This window comes from Panthera tigris, chromosome A2 (assembly GCF_018350195.1).
Source record: "Panthera tigris isolate Pti1 chromosome A2, P.tigris_Pti1_mat1.1, whole genome shotgun sequence".
In the NCBI taxonomy this organism is placed as follows: domain Eukaryota; kingdom Metazoa; phylum Chordata; class Mammalia; order Carnivora; family Felidae; genus Panthera; species Panthera tigris.
This window is the reverse complement of record NC_056661.1, coordinates 4,366,446-4,382,289: the sequence shown is the minus strand read 5'-3', so window position 1 is coordinate 4,382,289 and position 15,844 is coordinate 4,366,446. Positions and strand designations below refer to the sequence as shown.

The window sequence follows — 15,844 nt, the reverse complement described above, 5'->3', positions numbered from 1 at the left end:
ACACTGAAGACAGCAGTGGCCTTCGACTATCTTTAGTGTATTTTTGGAGCCCAGGCAGGACCCTTCTGGGAAGTCACCAGGGACAGCCACGGCTGGCCCCCTCCCCGGATTCGCTGCCCTGGGTGCACGCTGGGGTGATGGGAGCGCTCGCTGAGTGCCGGGGCCCTGGGCTCGGCGGCCACCTGTGTCAGTGTATTTGCTGTCGCCGGGAGAGGACAGTCCTGTCCCATTCTGTCCCTGAGAAAACCAAAGCTTAAAAGTCGTGAGACCCGGGGCTGTGGAGCCGTCGCTGGCACGCCGGGCCAGCGTCCCCCGGCACCGGGGCGTCCTAGCGACTCCTGCGTGCGGACCTCCTGCAGCTCCGTGAACCCCCGCTTTCCTCCCCCAGATGTCTCCCACGTCTTCCCGGAGTTCCCCGCGCCTGACCTGGGCAGCGTCCTGCTGCAGGAGAGCATCACACTGCACGACGTCAAGGCCCTGCAGCTGGTCTACCGGCGGCACTGCGAGGTGACCGTCCCCCCCCCCCCGCCCCCCCGCACCGGAGACGGCCTGGGCCGCGGGGGGGCCCCCTAGAATGTGGGCGGAGAGCAGGGCGTGCGTCCCCCAGGTGAGGCGCTCAGCCTCACACGTCGCCAGGACCGCTGAACTCTCACGTCACCAGGTGTCTCTGGGCGACCCGGAGGAGACAGGAGTGGCCCCCCCCCCCGCCTCCTTTGGCTGAGAAGTAGATAGGATTTCCACTCTCTCTTTTTTTTCTTTTTAATATTCATTATGAGAGAGAGAGCAAAAAAACCCCAAAAGATCGAGCAGGGGACGGGCAGAGGGAGAGAGAATCCCAAGCAGGCTCCACGCTGTCAGCGCAGAGCCCGATGCAGAGCTCGATCCCCTGAACCGTGAGGTCACGACCTGAGCCGAAATGAAGAGTCGGACAGCGAAGCGACTGAGCCGCCCAGGGGCCCCACAATCTCCAGTCCCCGAACCGTGGCCCATCCGCTCATTCTGTCCCTTCTTGGGGTCTCTGTCTGCGTTTCAAGGGACCCCACTGCGGCTCCTGTCACGCCTGCCCGCCCCGACAACAGTGCCGGGCGCGCTTTCCGATGCACAGCTGTGTCTCACCGGCCGTGTTCATTCGCAGGCAACCTTGGATGTCGTGGTGCACCTGCAGTTTCAGTACATGGAGAAGCTGTGGCTTTCCTTCTGGAACTCCAAAGCGCCCTCGGGTGACGGCCCCGCCCCTCTCCCTGCCAGGTAACTCACCGCCCCTGCCCCTGCCCCTGCCCCCGCCCCTGCCCCGCCGAGACTGGCCGCTCATTTCCCAGGACCCCAGGCTTAACCTGCAGGCTGCGACCCCCCCCCCCCCCCGCGCTGTGACCCAGAGACCAACGTGTCACCTTTCCGGGAACTGGTGCTCAGAGCCCCCTTCTGGGTGTGTATGCTTTTCACACCCTGACCGTGGCCTGTGGCTGGTGTTGCCCCTCCGTCAGTTCAGCAGGAGGGACCGTAGGGGACCCCAAGAGTCCCAAATAGAGGACGTGTCATCGCCTGGCCACAGGCAGGGGAGGGGCGGCGCGGGCCCACCGGGGACTTGGACGCGGGGCTCGGTGCGGTCCTGTGGCCCTCCTGCCACCCCACAGGCCGCGGCTCACCCCGTCTCCCCCTTCCCCACAGCGACGGAGAGCCCGAAGGTGCCGTCCTCCCGAAGGACAAGCTGGTGTCTCTGTGCAAGTGTGAGCCCATCCTCAAGTGGATGAGGAACTGCGACCACATCCTGTATCAGGCCCTGGTGGAGATCCTCATCCCCGACGTGCTGCGGCCGGTGCCCAGTAAGCTGCTCGCAGGCGGCCGCTCTCCCCCGTTGGCCCCCTGTGCTTTCCCTGTCCCCCAGAACGAGGCCCAGGGGAGGGCCAGCTCGTGGCTCTGTGAGGCCCGCCACCCTCGGGCCACCGGGGCTTTGGAGGGTGTGTGTGAGGCTGAGGTGTGCTCAGTGCTGTTGGGGGGGGGGGGGGCGGGGGGGGCGCCCAGGTGACACTCCAGCTGGGAGGAGATCCCCAGAGGGTGGGGCTGAGGTCACAGGACAGACCTACCCCAGTCTGCAGGTTTGCTAAAACCCCACTGGGGCTGACGACCTTCCCGGGGGCCCCTGCCCGGCTGCCTCCAGGATGCAGGTCGGGGGTCCCGGCCCCTACAGACTCTCCCTCTGGGCCTCCTGAGGGCAGAAGGAGGAGGAAGCTGGGCCCTGAGGCCTCGCTCTTAATGAGCGACGGCAGGGGGCGCCAGGGGTTACTCCGGGGCGGGGCGGGTGGGACCTATCGATGTCTGTGCCTCTCGCCTCTGGGCCCAGCGGAAGCTTTGCTCTTTCTCTGTGGGCCGGTCTGCTTCTTTCGTGCCAGAAAATGGGAAACGGCAAAGCCATCACGTTTCTCCTCTGGGCTCAGCCTGCCCACAAACTGCTCGTTGTAGCGTGCAGTGAAAGTCTCCGTGTGAAGCTTTGGGTTGGGGTATATTTCCTTTTACGTTTTTGTAGGGTTTTTAACAGCCTTAGTGGTTTTGTATTGCCAGCCATCTCTCAATGCACTTGGAAGCCAGTAGAATATACGTACGTGGGTGTGTCCGAGGGCTTCCCCTCAGCACTGTGTGGGCCGTTCCGTCATCGGGGCTGTCCTGGGCACTGTGGGGGGTTGGGCCTGGCCCCACCCACTCGGTGCCCGGAGCTCCCCCAGGTGCACCGACCACAGAGGTCTGCACACATCCCCCGGTGTCCCCTGGGGGCAGAGTCGCCCTCAGTGAGAGCCACTGGCGCAGACAGGCAGGTGAACAGAGCTGAAGGCCCTGGGCGGCCCTCATCCTCACCCAGCGCCCCCCTGCACTGCGCGCCCCGCCCTCTCCCCCGGCCCTGAGCCCCGCCGCCTCTTTTCCTGCACTGCTTGCTCTTCTGGGTTCTGTGCGTGTGTGTGTGTGTGTGTGTGTGTGTGTGTGTGTGTCTTGCACTGATGCTGATCCCGATGGGCAAGACTGCCTTTCTCACGGTGTCTCGGCTTCATCTCCCAGGCACCTTGACGCAGGCCATCCGTAATTTTGCCAAGAGCTTGGAAGGCTGGTTGACGAATGCCATGAGAGACTTCCCACAGCAGGCCATCCAGACCAAGGTAGCCGCTCCGCTGTGAAGGGAGCAGCTGGGAGGGGCCCCTGTCCTCTGCCCCGGGGAAAGCAGGGGGCTCCTGTGCCTCCTGCGGACCCCTAGTCCTCCCGGGAAGCCCCGAGGCTGCTGGCGAGGAGGGCCCGCACTAGCAGGGAGGGGCACGACAGAAGGTGTCATTTGCTCCGAGGCACTTGAGGCACTTGGGTCGATTCAGAACAGGTAGAATGATTCCATGTCCGTCATAGGGGGGAGGGTTTAATCTCCCTGCTGCCAGCCTTACTGCAACGGTCTTGGCCACAAATCAGAACCTGAAATGAGCCCACTTGGCCTCCGTGCACAGAGGACAGTGATTGCCGGATGCTCTCACAAGCGTCTCTTAGAGACCTGCAAACCGGTGAGGCCAGGTTCCCAGCATCTGGCCTCCCTGACCACCTTCTGGAACTCTCTGTTAGACCAGTGACTCTCAGACTTAGGGCGCCTACGAGTAGCCAAGGTAGCCAGGGTTACAGTCACAGATTCCCAGGCCCCACCCCCACAAAGCCTGATCCCGTGGCACCCAGGAATCTGTATTTCCCCTGGCCACTCCTGAGAGCCAGGGGATTCTGGGGGGATAAGCATACCGTCCTGAATGCTACCTCCCCGATACTGTGGCATCTGCTGTAGATGCCAAGGTGCCTTGGGGAGGTTTGTGTCCTTCATTCATTCTCACTCTTCAGGTCCTTGAGACTGTCCGAAGCTGGGGGCGGGGGGGGGGGGCTCTTCCCTGCTCCCTCCCCCTGCACTGTCCCTGAGCCCAGCACCCGCCCAGGAGAAGAGAGAACAGCGGCTCGGGCTCACTGTCTGCGGGTCTCCCTCGTCACAGGTGGGCGTGGTCAGTGCCTTCGCACAGACTCTGCGCAGATACACGTCTCTCAACCACCTCGCTCAGGCAGCCCGGGCCGTGCTCCAGAACACTTCCCAGATCAACCAGATGCTCAGTGACCTCAACCGCGTGGACTTTGCCAACGTGCAGGTGACTCTCCCGTGCGATCCCCCCCCCGCCCCCCGTGGCCTGCGGTGGGGCACGAAGACCGGGCCGCAGATCGGCGACGCCGTGCGTGACCCCCCCACCCCCCACCCGCCGGCCTAGCCTTTCAGCCTCGAGAAAGATGCACAAAACCACGAGATTCAACCCACAGCAAAACCCGGCATGCGTGAGAACAGGTTCAGGGTGGAGGCCCCCCCTGCGGCCCACCCAAGTCCCCCCCATGATCCTGCAGGCCCCCCAGCGTCCGGGCGCCTGGACCCACACCTCCATTCCCACTCTTTAAGAATCTACCTTCCCATTGCCATTTTCGTGGCTGTCTCCTCCGGGCTCAGGCTGTGCGCATGTGGCTCCTGCCGCGAGGACGCTCACGCCGAGTTCGTCCACTAAATACACAAGGCACACATTTGGGAAAGTGACCACTTAAAAGGAAAACGCCACAGAGACCCGGTGTGTCCTCTGAGCCTCGGACCCGCGAAGCGCGGATTTAAGCGCTCAGAAGCCCGGGGGGCTCCCTCTCTGGGTGTTGTCTGTCCATCCGCATCCGCCCCTGGGCTCGGCGGCAGCAGGGAAAGGCCCGGAGCTGGCCGTGGGGGGCGCTGTCCTGACCCGCCGCCCGCGCCCCGCAGGAGCAGGCCTCGTGGGTGTGCCAGTGCGAGGAGAGCGTGGTGCAGCGGCTGGAGCAGGACTTCAAGCTGACCCTGCAGCAGCAGAGCTCCCTGGACCAGTGGGCCACCTGGCTGGACAACGTGGTCACCCAGGTCCTGAAGCAGCACGCCGGCAGCCCCAGCTTCCCCAAGGCCGCCAGGCAGTTCCTTCTGAAGTGGTCCTTTTACAGGTGAGTCCGGCTTGACTTCCGCCAGAACTCGGGCCGGCGGGGCTGGGGGCCCCAGGGCCGGAGCTGCCTGCTCGGCGGGGACCCTGGGACCCGGGGACGGCGTGTTGATAGCTTCCTTGATAGCTTCCGAGGGGAGCAGCGAGCGGCCTGTGACCTTCCTTTCGGGACCCGTGCCCCTCCCCCTCCGCCCCGCCCCCGTGGTTGACCGGAGACCTTGGGGAGAAGGGGGCAGGTGCCACGTCTGCAGCTCGTGGGTGGGGGGAAGGGAGCCTGGGGGTGGGGGGAAGGTCCCCGCCAGGGACCCAGAACGGGAGCTCGCCCGGTCACCTGCGGGGGGGCTCGGGCACTCGGGGTCTGTCTGGGCGGCTGGCAGGCCCCTCGCGGGTCCACGGGCCCCCCCCCCCCCCGGGAGGCCTGGCCGCGACTCCCTGCTCCCCGGAAGGTTCCCAGCCCCCGTCCGCCCATCCCCCAGCTCCATGGTGATCCGCGACCTGACGCTGCGCAGCGCTGCCAGCTTTGGCTCCTTCCACCTGATCCGCCTGCTCTACGACGAGTACATGTTCTACCTGGTGGAGCACCGCGTGGCGGAGGCGACTGGAGAGACGCCGATCGCCGTGATGGGAGAGGTGAGGGCCCCCTCCCCGCCGGCTCGGGGACCGCGGGGCGGCAGGGGCAGGTGTGGGCGCGGCCGACGGACGCCCCAACAGAACACGCCTGCAGGAGGCCCGCAGGTGGGAAAGAGCTCCCGGGCTGGACCCGACAGACCCGGGTTCAGACCTGGCTCCGGAGTCCCCGCCTCCGAATCGAGACCTTGAACATCCACCCCACCCACCCCACCCCATGGCGTTTACTGTGAACTACGCTTACAATTTACCATTCTAGCCATTTTTTTAAGTTTATGTAGTTATTTTGAGAGAGAGAGCACGTGCGAACAGGGCAGGGGCAGAGAGAGAGGGGGAGAGAGAGAATCTCAAGCAGGCTTTGCCCCATGAGCGCAAAGCGCGACGTGGGGCTTGAACCCACGAACCGTGAGATCATGACGTGAGCCGTGCAGGTGCCCCTGCCATCCCAGCCAATTTTACGCGAACGCTTCAGTGGCACTTAGTACATTAAGAGTTGTGCAAACAGCACTCCTATGTGATTCCAGAAAGCTCCATCACCCCAAAGGCAAACCCCGTCCTTGGCAGCAGCCTCTCTCCCCCCCCCCCGTCCCTCTCCCCAGACGCTGGCAGCCACCGCCCCGCTTTCTGCCGGGATTTGCCCGTCGTGGACACTTCACTCGCACAGACTCACACGTGATGTGGCCTTTTGTGTGGGGCATCTGTCACTCGACATAATCTTTCCGTGTCGTAGCGGGTGTCCTTGCCTCACTGCTTCTGTGGCCAAACAGCATCCACCGCGTGGCTGTTCAACACTGTGCGTCACCTGTCCCCGCACCGACGAACACACGGCTCGTTCACACTTTTGGGCTGCTGTGAACGCTGGGGGCACCTTCTGGTCGGAATCCCTGTTTTTGCCTCATTCGGCCACACTCCTGGGAGTGGAATGGTGTGTCACAGGGGTTGTTCTGAGGAACAAATGAGGTGACGCTTACAGAGCTCTTAACACATGGTAAGCCTGTTACCACTCAGAGGCCACAGTCCCTGTCCCCTTGTGGCCTGAGCAGTCAGCTCCCCCTCAGCTCTCCAGCGGCTGCCAGGCAAGGCCCAGAAGGTGCCAGAGGGGACACACCCAGCCTCAGTGCCACCTCTCGCGTGGGGACCGCTACCATTTCTAAGCGAAGGCCTGTGTGAACTGTGGCTAGGGGACGGTGGCTGACATTCACCGGGACCAGGCCCCTCTGCGAGGCCCCTGACCCCCGGGCTTCTCTCTTTCAGTTCAATGATCTCGCCTCCCTGTCTCTGACACTGCTCGATAAAGGTGGGTGTGTCCCTGGCTTTTCTGTGTGGCTCTCCCGGGGGTTCCTCCTCCCACTCCTGTGCTAGTGGGAATCGAGGCAGCTCCCCGGGGTGGGCTGGGGACCTTCAGGAGCTGCCTCCAGACAGGCCAGGATGGGCCAAGGCTCCAAGGAGCAGCCCTGCACCTCCCCCTCGGGTGGGCGCCTCGCTCCCCAAGCACCTCCACCCCGGGCCCAGGAGCAGGGCCACAGCCCCGGGCCTCCGGCATCCTCTTCTCCCCACCCCAACCCATTCCCTGCCCCACGGGGGGTGGGGGGGGCACCAGTGCCAAGGGGGACGCTGCCAGAAATGTGACCGGGCAATTGGACCCTGGTCAAGGGAGGTCTCCGGTCACAAGGCCTCCTGGGGCACTGCGGCCGGGGGGCGGGGGGGGGGGGGCGGGGACCCTGGCCTGGCCATGCCTGTGCACCTCTCAGAACGTGCTTCTCTCTCCCTCCCTGCCGCACCCCCTGCCCGCACCCCTCATCCCCAACGCTAACCCTGCAGATGACCTCGGCGAGGACCGCAGCGGCGAGGCTGACCCGGACGCCCACGGCCTGGGTGAGCCGCTGGTGAAGCGGGAACGTGGTGACCCAAACCACTCCCTGCAGGGCATCTAGCTGGACGGTGCCTTCCCCGGGCTCCGGACCGGGCCCCTCGAGCTCCGCCGCAGCAGTGCCTCTTAGGTGACGCGACCTGACTCGCGAGGCACTGGCGCACCCTCACGGGACACGCTGTTCCTCAAGAAAACCATTGGTAAACACGGCAGAAGGTCACATCGGGCTCCCGAGCGCCCAAGCTGCTCTCCTGGTGCCTCCTGGGTCATCTTCTTCCGAACGTTCTCGCTCTCTCCTCTGCTGGGCTGTGAGCTTCGGTCTGAGTCTACGCACCCCCACCTGAGGGCCGGACGGGTCGGCGCCTCCACACTGGGCTCCTTTGCTGTTCCGCTGGTTCCAGTTTCCACCCTTGTGTCTTAAAAGTCAGATCCCGGGAGGGACGGGATGTGCCGCAGCTGTCGGGCAGTGCTGGGCTGACCGGTGCCCACGGGGCCCCCTGGCCTGGTGCCCTGTGGTGGGAAGGGACCATCTCAGCGCCGTGCCCGAGGCCTCCTGCCCTGCCCGCTGTGCCGAGGTGCAGAGGCCGGCCCGCCGGAGCCCCGCGCGCAGACGCCAAAGGTCTCCGGAAGCCGCTGCCGATTGCCGAGTCCCTGGACCACGCACAGCCCACAGCCCCACGTGCCTCAAAGAACATGTCACGGAAGTGGCCTGCTCGTGCCGAGATACAGTGGTGTCTTTAAGAATCAAAACCTTAAGTTTTATCAGCAACTAGAAGCATTTGGGTTCTGTCCGAGTTCACGGCCAACATCAGGCCAAACTGCTGGGTCTGGAATGAGTTTTTCCGAGGGGGCTGGGTGGTCCGTGTTTCAGTGGCACTTTGAGAGGGCAGCCATCGGGCCAAGTCTGCCTGGCTCCCACTCCACAGAATCTTCTGGAACGCCTGCCTTTGAACTAGCAATCCTGGAGCACTTTGACCCCGGGCCAGTCCCATCTTGAACTGCTCCAGGTTGAAACCCTTCTTTGAGTTAAATGAATCCCGAGGACTTGCACAGCCTTGAACTTTGAACACTCCGGATGTGCATCCGTCATAACAAGTTGCACTCGGTTCCGTGCGAGAGTTCTGCCCCCAAACCAGCTGCAAAGAAGAAAGACAAACCTCTGGTCTAAGAAGCGACATCTTACGAAATGCAATAGTTTCTCCTTTTGGAAATATGTTTATATCAATAGTTTTGTGCTCAACGCGTTACTAGAACGTTTCTTATGAACATGTGTATTGCAGTATATTCAGTCCCCGATGTTTTTTCTCATTCACACAGAAAATGCTGATGTAAACTCACGTGGCCTTTAAAAACCTTCCTTCCTCAGCCCACTCCAGGGGTGCGGAGGGGTGCGGAGGGAAGGACAAGAAAGACAGGCGCTCACTCGAGAAGCCAGAAGTCCGTGATAATCACAATGTTTGCCTGCTTTTACAGCTGGAACCAGACAGAAAGAATGTCTTTAAAATATATATCTCCTCTCCTGGGAGACATTTCAGCTCACAGTTGACGGACTGGGATGGCCTGCCTTTTCTTCCACATGCGCTAAGCAGTACAAACGGGGTTTCTGCCTCACGCTCCTGCCTTTGCAGGTTCCACGAGGGACAGTAGAAGCGACGGTAGAGACACGAGCCTTCCAAGCCCGTTCTTGTTTTACGCTGCAGTGAACACACTGAGTGTACCCACTCCAGGGACCACGATCCACCCCCAGCCCCTCACACACACACACACACACACACACACACACACACACACAGTGGTCCTGAAGGATGCGGCCCTCCCTCCAAGCCAGTCCCCTGCCGTAGACTGCCAGCCCGGCCAGGCTCATCCCAGGCGAGGCTCAGAGGAGAAGCAGTGGCCTCTGGCACCTTCTTCTTGGCTCTCTGGGGAGTGTTCCGGAAGGAGCAGGTTCCCTGAGCTTCATTTAGCAGGGCCAGCCCTGGGCCAAAGATAGCAAGAAAAGAATTCTCAGCCCAGGATGATGCAGACGATTTGTAGGCAGACGAGACCCATTCAGATCCTGCTCCAGCCACTGACGAACCCGCCAGTTGTCCCCAGGGCTTGTCGGGTAGAGTGGTGGGGGCCGAACTTGGGGATCCCTAAGAATCACTGCGGGAGCTTACTCTGAAGTGGCCAATTCTTGGGCCCCAGCCACAGAGGAGCTGCCTGGGGGGGGCCGGAAAGCAGCACGGTTTGGACCGCCCCTCTCGGGGGGCTCTGACGCAGGGGGTGGTAGGACTTGGAACAGTCCTTGCAGAGGAGACCAACAGGCTCCGAAGCCGGGATGGGAAGACGTTCCAGAAACACGGACTTGGCTCCTGGTCAGCCCCTAAAGTTGCCCCTCCGTGCCACGCCAGTGCCCCACGTGGCCCGGAGATGCTCGGCCCTGGCCCCAGCCCAGGCCCCTCTGTCCCTCTGCCCTGAAGCCCCTGGGTGACACTAAAATCGTCTACTACGTCCCGGGGCTGGGACCTCCACGGCCTGCAGGTGGCTTCGTGCTCTGCTGTCACCATCTCGAAATTCTCAATGATTTTTTGAACAAAGGGCCCACGCTTTCATTTTGCACCGGGCCCTGATGCAAATTTTGTGGCCAGCCTCGGGAAACTCCCAGGACGCAACCACACAGCCTCTGCTTCAGCTGGGCAGCGGGGGCCCGTCCCTGTAGCGACTCCCTGCCAGGCTCTGAGAACCCAGCAGAGCCCAGACTCCCCCCATCTCGTGGTTCACGGTCTCGGGCCCTCTCCAGCCCGAGACCCCCGAGCAGTGCCAGCCCCTGCACCAAGCAGGAGCCATCCCCAGCCTCCACCGCCCTGCCTCCCCGTCTAGACCCAGGCCCAGTGCCGGGGTGGCAGGGTCCCTGGAGGAGGAGAGCCAGGCCCGGCTCTTGGGCCTGAGTGGCTGGTGGCAGAGTGAGCGCAGATAATGCCCCCATGACAGCTGCCTCGGGAGCCCAAGCGGAGACGAGCAGGGGAGACCGCTGAAGGTCCACAGGCTGTCAAGTCCCTGTGAAGGCCCACCGGGTAGGAAGCCAGGCACGGGGGGTGAACAACAAGGGGAACCTCATCTTACCGAGAGCCTCTGGGGGTTCTGAGTAATCACGCTAGACGCTTCTGTCCGAGCTCCACTTTTTGACAGTAGGTGTTACCCACATTGTACACACCCGGGGAAATTTGAAGCTGCTGGCTGGAATGCAGACGTGATGGCTGGCGCATCCACAGACATTTGAGACCTCGAGGTGGACATCATGTAATAAGGATGGCCAAGTAATGAGACAAAGGATCCTGGATCCCTGATGATCATGGAGCTGCATTATAATCCTGATGACTCCCAATCAGCGTTCGATAAGCCGGGGCGGGGGGGCGGGGGGGATGCAGGGCAACCCACAGATGTTCGTGCCTCTGGGAATTCTCTAGAAGCAAGAACTCCAAAACAAGACGTGAGGTACACCCCACACAGACATACACATGCCCCCCAGCTGTGGGCATGCTGAGAAGGGAGAGATCCCCAGCCGACGGTGTCACCCTCCCCCACTCGTCCTCCCACAGCTCTGGCTGGTGCCCACCCGCTCCTGGGTCCTCCAGAACCTTCCACACTGTGCCCTTGCACGCGCTGCGGACTTGCTCCCCAGCGCCGCCCCCCCACCCCACCCCACCGCTCAGAGGTTTGCGGGTGCTTCTCCCTCCACACAGCAAAGCAGGAGCTCAGCATCTGACCTTGCGGACCTCCTCCTCCTCATGTCCGTACAGCACTGCCCCACCGTCCATCCCACTGTCCAGACCAGAAACCCAGGGCCACCTCCCACTCCCCAAAATGCCCACAACGCAGCCACTCTCTCCTTCCTCCTTGCCACTCCCCAACTCCTCCTGGCCAGGAGAGGCAGCACGACAGGGAAAATAGGACTAGACGGTGCACGTGTGAGCGCCAACTCCACGCTGGCTGTCCCTGGCTGTGCCCTCATCTCAATGACAACTGACCCTTGGACAACGTGGGGGTTAGGGGCGCCAACCCTCCTTGCAGCCAGAAGTCCACGCAGAACTTCTGTCCCCTCGAAATCTTAATAGCCTACTGTTGACCGGAGGCCTTACCAATAAACAGTCAACACGCGTTTTGTGTGTTGTATCATATACTGTATTCGTAAAGCAAGCTGGAGAGAAGAAAATGTAGTTACGGTGATCATGAGGAAGAGACAATCCGTCTACAGAACTGTCCTGCATTGACTGCTGTAAAGCTGCATCTAAGTGGACCCACGCAGCCCAAACCCACGTCGTTCAAGGGCCAACTGTACTTACGTTAGTTGCCCCCCCCCCACCCCCACCTCACGGCGTTTAAATAAGTGGACACTGATGAAAGAAAGTGCCGGAGTAAACATTCAACAATATGGTTTCTCAGCCTTGGCACCGTGCACACTTGGGACCAGCTCGTTCTCACTGGTGGGGCGTCCTGGGCTCTGCGGCCTGTGGCACAGCACCCCTGGCCTCTCCCGCTCCGTGCCAGGGCCCCCTTCCCTCCCCGAGTTGTGACAACCACGGACGTCTCCAGACATCGCCCGGTGTCCCCTGGGGGGTAGGATCGACCCCCCCCCCCCCAGCTGAGGGCCACGGGGTGACAGCATGATCTTTATGGCCCGTTCTTGCATCTTTTGAACGTTTACGGCCACGTCACTGATCACTTGTCTTGCTCGCCCTGTGCCTCACGCACACCCTTACCCACTCGATGCTCTGATTTCTCGCACCTGGAGCTCAGCCCACGGCCTCGTTTGGGGCCCTGAGCTTCACCGCACCTCCCATCTAACCTCCGTGCCTTCACACACACGCATCTGCCGCGGACGTATTTGACACCTCCTCCAGGAAGTCTTCCTGGAAGCTCTCCCGCTAGATTAGGATCCTGTATACCCCACATTTCCCATGAACACTGGGGACTAGCTCTTGTCTGCCTCGTTCAATGCTGCATTTTCCAAATCTAGCATAGGCTCTACACATGCTCAGCAAACATTTAGCGAGTGAGTGAGTGAAGAAGGCTTCTGGGAGAAGGTGCTATTCATGGTAACCATGGGAAGGGAGGGGGAAGGAGGAGAGAAAACACGTGGAGGAACACTGAGGCGTGACCAAAGAAAATGCAGTCACACCTTGTGCTCTGCGAGTGTTCCGCAAGGCGAGCAAACGTTTCTAACACAGTTTAACTTCATAAACGAGCGATGTCTTGCAACAACGACTAGTACGTGATGCCGAACGTCACGTGATCACAACTGAGCCAACGATTTCTCTCTCTCTCTCTCTCTCTCTCTATCTCTGTGGGATTGTGGGTGATCGTCTCCCACACTCGGATGCTCGGTGTGAGGCCGTGGCGTTGAGCGGAAATCAGTGGTTTTTCAGAACGTTGGAAGGTGCCCACAAGTGGCACTCGTGTGTTTTGGGTCCCTTCAAAGCACCGTGGACAGTCCTTTGCTCTCCCAGACAAGAGTGGGCTTGGGGATGCTTTGCTTCCTTCTAGGCCAGGCTTCTGCTGCCTTAGTGCCAGCTACATTCAACACAGTCTATGACAAGAGTTTGTCATTACTGTACTGGAGTCCACATCCATTAGTGGCAGTGAAAGTCGTCTTAGACAACAACCCTCCTGTCCCGTGACCCCCTCACACCAGCCTCAAAGGTTTTCCAAGGTGCGTGCAGGCTAATTTACGTTTCTTTATTTTTTATTTTCTTTATTATTTTGTGTTATATTGCAGTACTGTAATCCTTTTTATATGAAGATTTGGGGCCTATGGAATGAATCATCTGAGTTTCCATGATTTCTTATGGGGAAATTTGCTTTGGTATACAAGCACTTTGGATTAAAGCACGTTCCTGGAACAAATTAATGCTCGCAAGCCAAGGTTGTACTGTAAATCCATTCAAGAGGCCACCACCAGAATTATTTTATATAATCAGAGATGAGCTTTAGAAAGATTTATTCTGGTACGGTGGATGGTACATAAACGGGAAGCAAGGACGCCAGTTAGGTGCCTGTTCGGATGGTACAAGCAAGGGGTGGGGACAGAATTGCAGTGTGGCAGTGGAGAGAGCGCCAGGGAGGGGAGTGGGCAGAAGCGAGAGGTCCTCACAGCAGACCAAGTGAGTTATGAAATCGAGCGGGAGGGTTATGACCAGGTTTGGTTTTTTTATACTGGAGCGGGATAAAAGCAGAAACCATGTGAAGTGTTGATGCAATCAAGACACACACTTGGTAAAAACCTTGTTTCAGTATAATGTGTGTACATACAGAGACGGTATCAGGCTGCCATATAAAGCCGTGTAAAGTGTACACTGTATCGGACAAAGGAAATGTATCGCATATATGTATGTATCAAAGGCCGCCAGTACTAACCAGTGATTCTCAACCTAGTTTGAGGTCACGGGTCCCTCCTAAAAAACCCTCTGTGATAGACGTCTGTGGGGTTTTGCCAGCCAGCATCCATTCCACATCCCTTGGCAATAACACCCGATTCCCTTTGGAGGAACAACTTCTCTGCCATGGATTTAAATGCCACCTCTGTGTGCGCGCTGGAGAGAAAGGGCTTGGCGTACGTGGGGAGCAGTGAGGAGGCCAGAATGGCTTGGCGCAGGGTGAGGGGGCGGGAGGGAGACCAGGAGGAAAACCTGGAGGGCTTCCTAGACCCTAGCCGGGACTTAGGGGTTCATTCCAGGAGTGATGACCCAGGACCGCGCGATAGATTGACAGCCCCCCTCCTTCAGCTCTCAGACGTATGGCTTCCCACTGGATGCCTCCACTTGGACATCTCAAATGGCAGGTGGCATCTCAGACCAGCCGCTGGGCACCTAAAGGCATTGGCTCAATACATGTTTGATGGAGGCATGAACTGGATAGCTGGGGAAAGCAGGAGGGGGGCAGGGACTAAGTGCCCTGCCATGCTGGACCCGTCCAGCACTTTCTGTTGGGAGTCTGAATCGTGAGCTGAACGTAAGCCTGAAAGCAAGAGAAGTCTGGGGATTCTCCTAGAGGTGCCCCTCCCATTCTGCTAAACTGTTCCGGCTGCCAAGACCCACTGGAGTTACACAGTTTCTTCTCTTCTCCTTTTGATCTTATGAGCATCTCAAAGCTTCCCAGCAAATTCTGCCTTTGCTTACATTTGCCAGAAGTGTCTTTGGGGTTTGCAACCGGTCTCCAAAACGACACACCTTCGGTACCCACGAATTTCGCAGTCAGGTTCAGAAGGGATTCTCAGACCTCCCGGAAGTCCTTCCGGGATGGAGAGCCCCGCGGTCAGAGGTGGCGCATGCGCTGTGCTGAGAGCGTAATCCACAGAGCAGCCAACTCGGTGCAACCAGAAGGGCTCCGTCTTTATTGGAGCCGCCGGCGCCTTCCTGACCTGGTTCGGGGAGATGCCCGACCCCAGCTGATGCATACACAGCCTTTGAGTCCCCTCAGGTTTAGCTACTTAGGAGCGGAATGGCTTCCCAATCCTCTGCCGCCCCCCAGTGGTCACTGTGTGACACGGCCTCTTTCTTTTCCCCTGGGGACACACAGAGCTCGGATTTTTGCCGAGAATGGAGGCAGTTTTATTTACTAAATTGCGACAATGCATGCTAGGAAAGACCACAACAACAGACTGAATGAGCGAGCTTCCTTCTTGCCCTCCTCTGCCTCCCCCCCCCCCTTCTCTTTCTCAAATATTCTCTGCTTATTTACATAGACGCAGTATCTCCCCCACGAGATAGTAATTACAACGGGAAAAGTAGTAACCTGGCAGACGCCATCTAAACCAAGTGATCTCAATTATCATCACTAATGGTACAATTGACATCATGTGCCTCCTGATAGGGCGCTCTGAGATGGACACATCGCTCCTGCCAAAAAAATTAGCAACCTGAGTTTAATCATGAGGAAAACATGAATCAAACCCAAAATTAAGGGGCATTCTTCCAAATAACTGGGAGTACTCATTACCAGTGACATAGTCAAGAAAAAATAAGACCGAAGAACTGATCCAGACTGAAGGAGGCGAAGGAGAAATGACATCTCAATGGGATCCCGGACTGGATCCTGGGACGGGGAAAACAATTATCAGCGATGAACAATCGAAATTTGGATAAGGTGTGAATGTTAATGAACAGTATTGAATCAATGTCAATTTCCGAGTTTTGATCGTTGTACTGTGGCTGTGTAAGACGTTGATATCTGGCGAAACTTGGTGAAGACTATACAAAATTCTTTGTGCTATTTTTGCCACTTTTTAAAGTCTGAATTTATCTTAATACTTGTTTAAAAACTACAAGTAAAAAAAAATTCTTCCCAATTCCATACTATATTTAGCTGTTGC

The 15,844-nt window shown here is 59.2% G+C and overlaps 1 protein-coding gene across 8 annotated transcripts in view; it reads left to right on the top strand.

Annotated features, from left to right (window-relative positions):
• The window catches only part of RFX2 (regulatory factor X2), a 131,985-nt gene extending 122,950 nt beyond the window's left edge, over window positions 1-9,035 (top strand). For all 8 annotated transcript variants that reach the window (XM_042977918.1, XM_042977920.1, XM_042977919.1 and 5 more), the window contains 9 exons: window positions 389-507; window positions 1,136-1,248; window positions 1,669-1,823; window positions 3,049-3,146; window positions 4,002-4,151; window positions 4,793-5,001; window positions 5,474-5,627; window positions 6,879-6,921; window positions 7,446-9,035. In XM_042977918.1, the coding sequence (XP_042833852.1) occupies window positions 389-507; window positions 1,136-1,248; window positions 1,669-1,823; window positions 3,049-3,146; window positions 4,002-4,151; window positions 4,793-5,001; window positions 5,474-5,627; window positions 6,879-6,921; window positions 7,446-7,558 (1,154 nt within the window). In that variant the 3' untranslated portion in view covers window positions 7,559-9,035. The remainder of the gene's footprint in view (window positions 1-388; window positions 508-1,135; window positions 1,249-1,668; window positions 1,824-3,048; window positions 3,147-4,001; window positions 4,152-4,792; window positions 5,002-5,473; window positions 5,628-6,878; window positions 6,922-7,445) is intronic.
• Window positions 9,036-15,844: the final 6,809 nt, after the last annotated feature.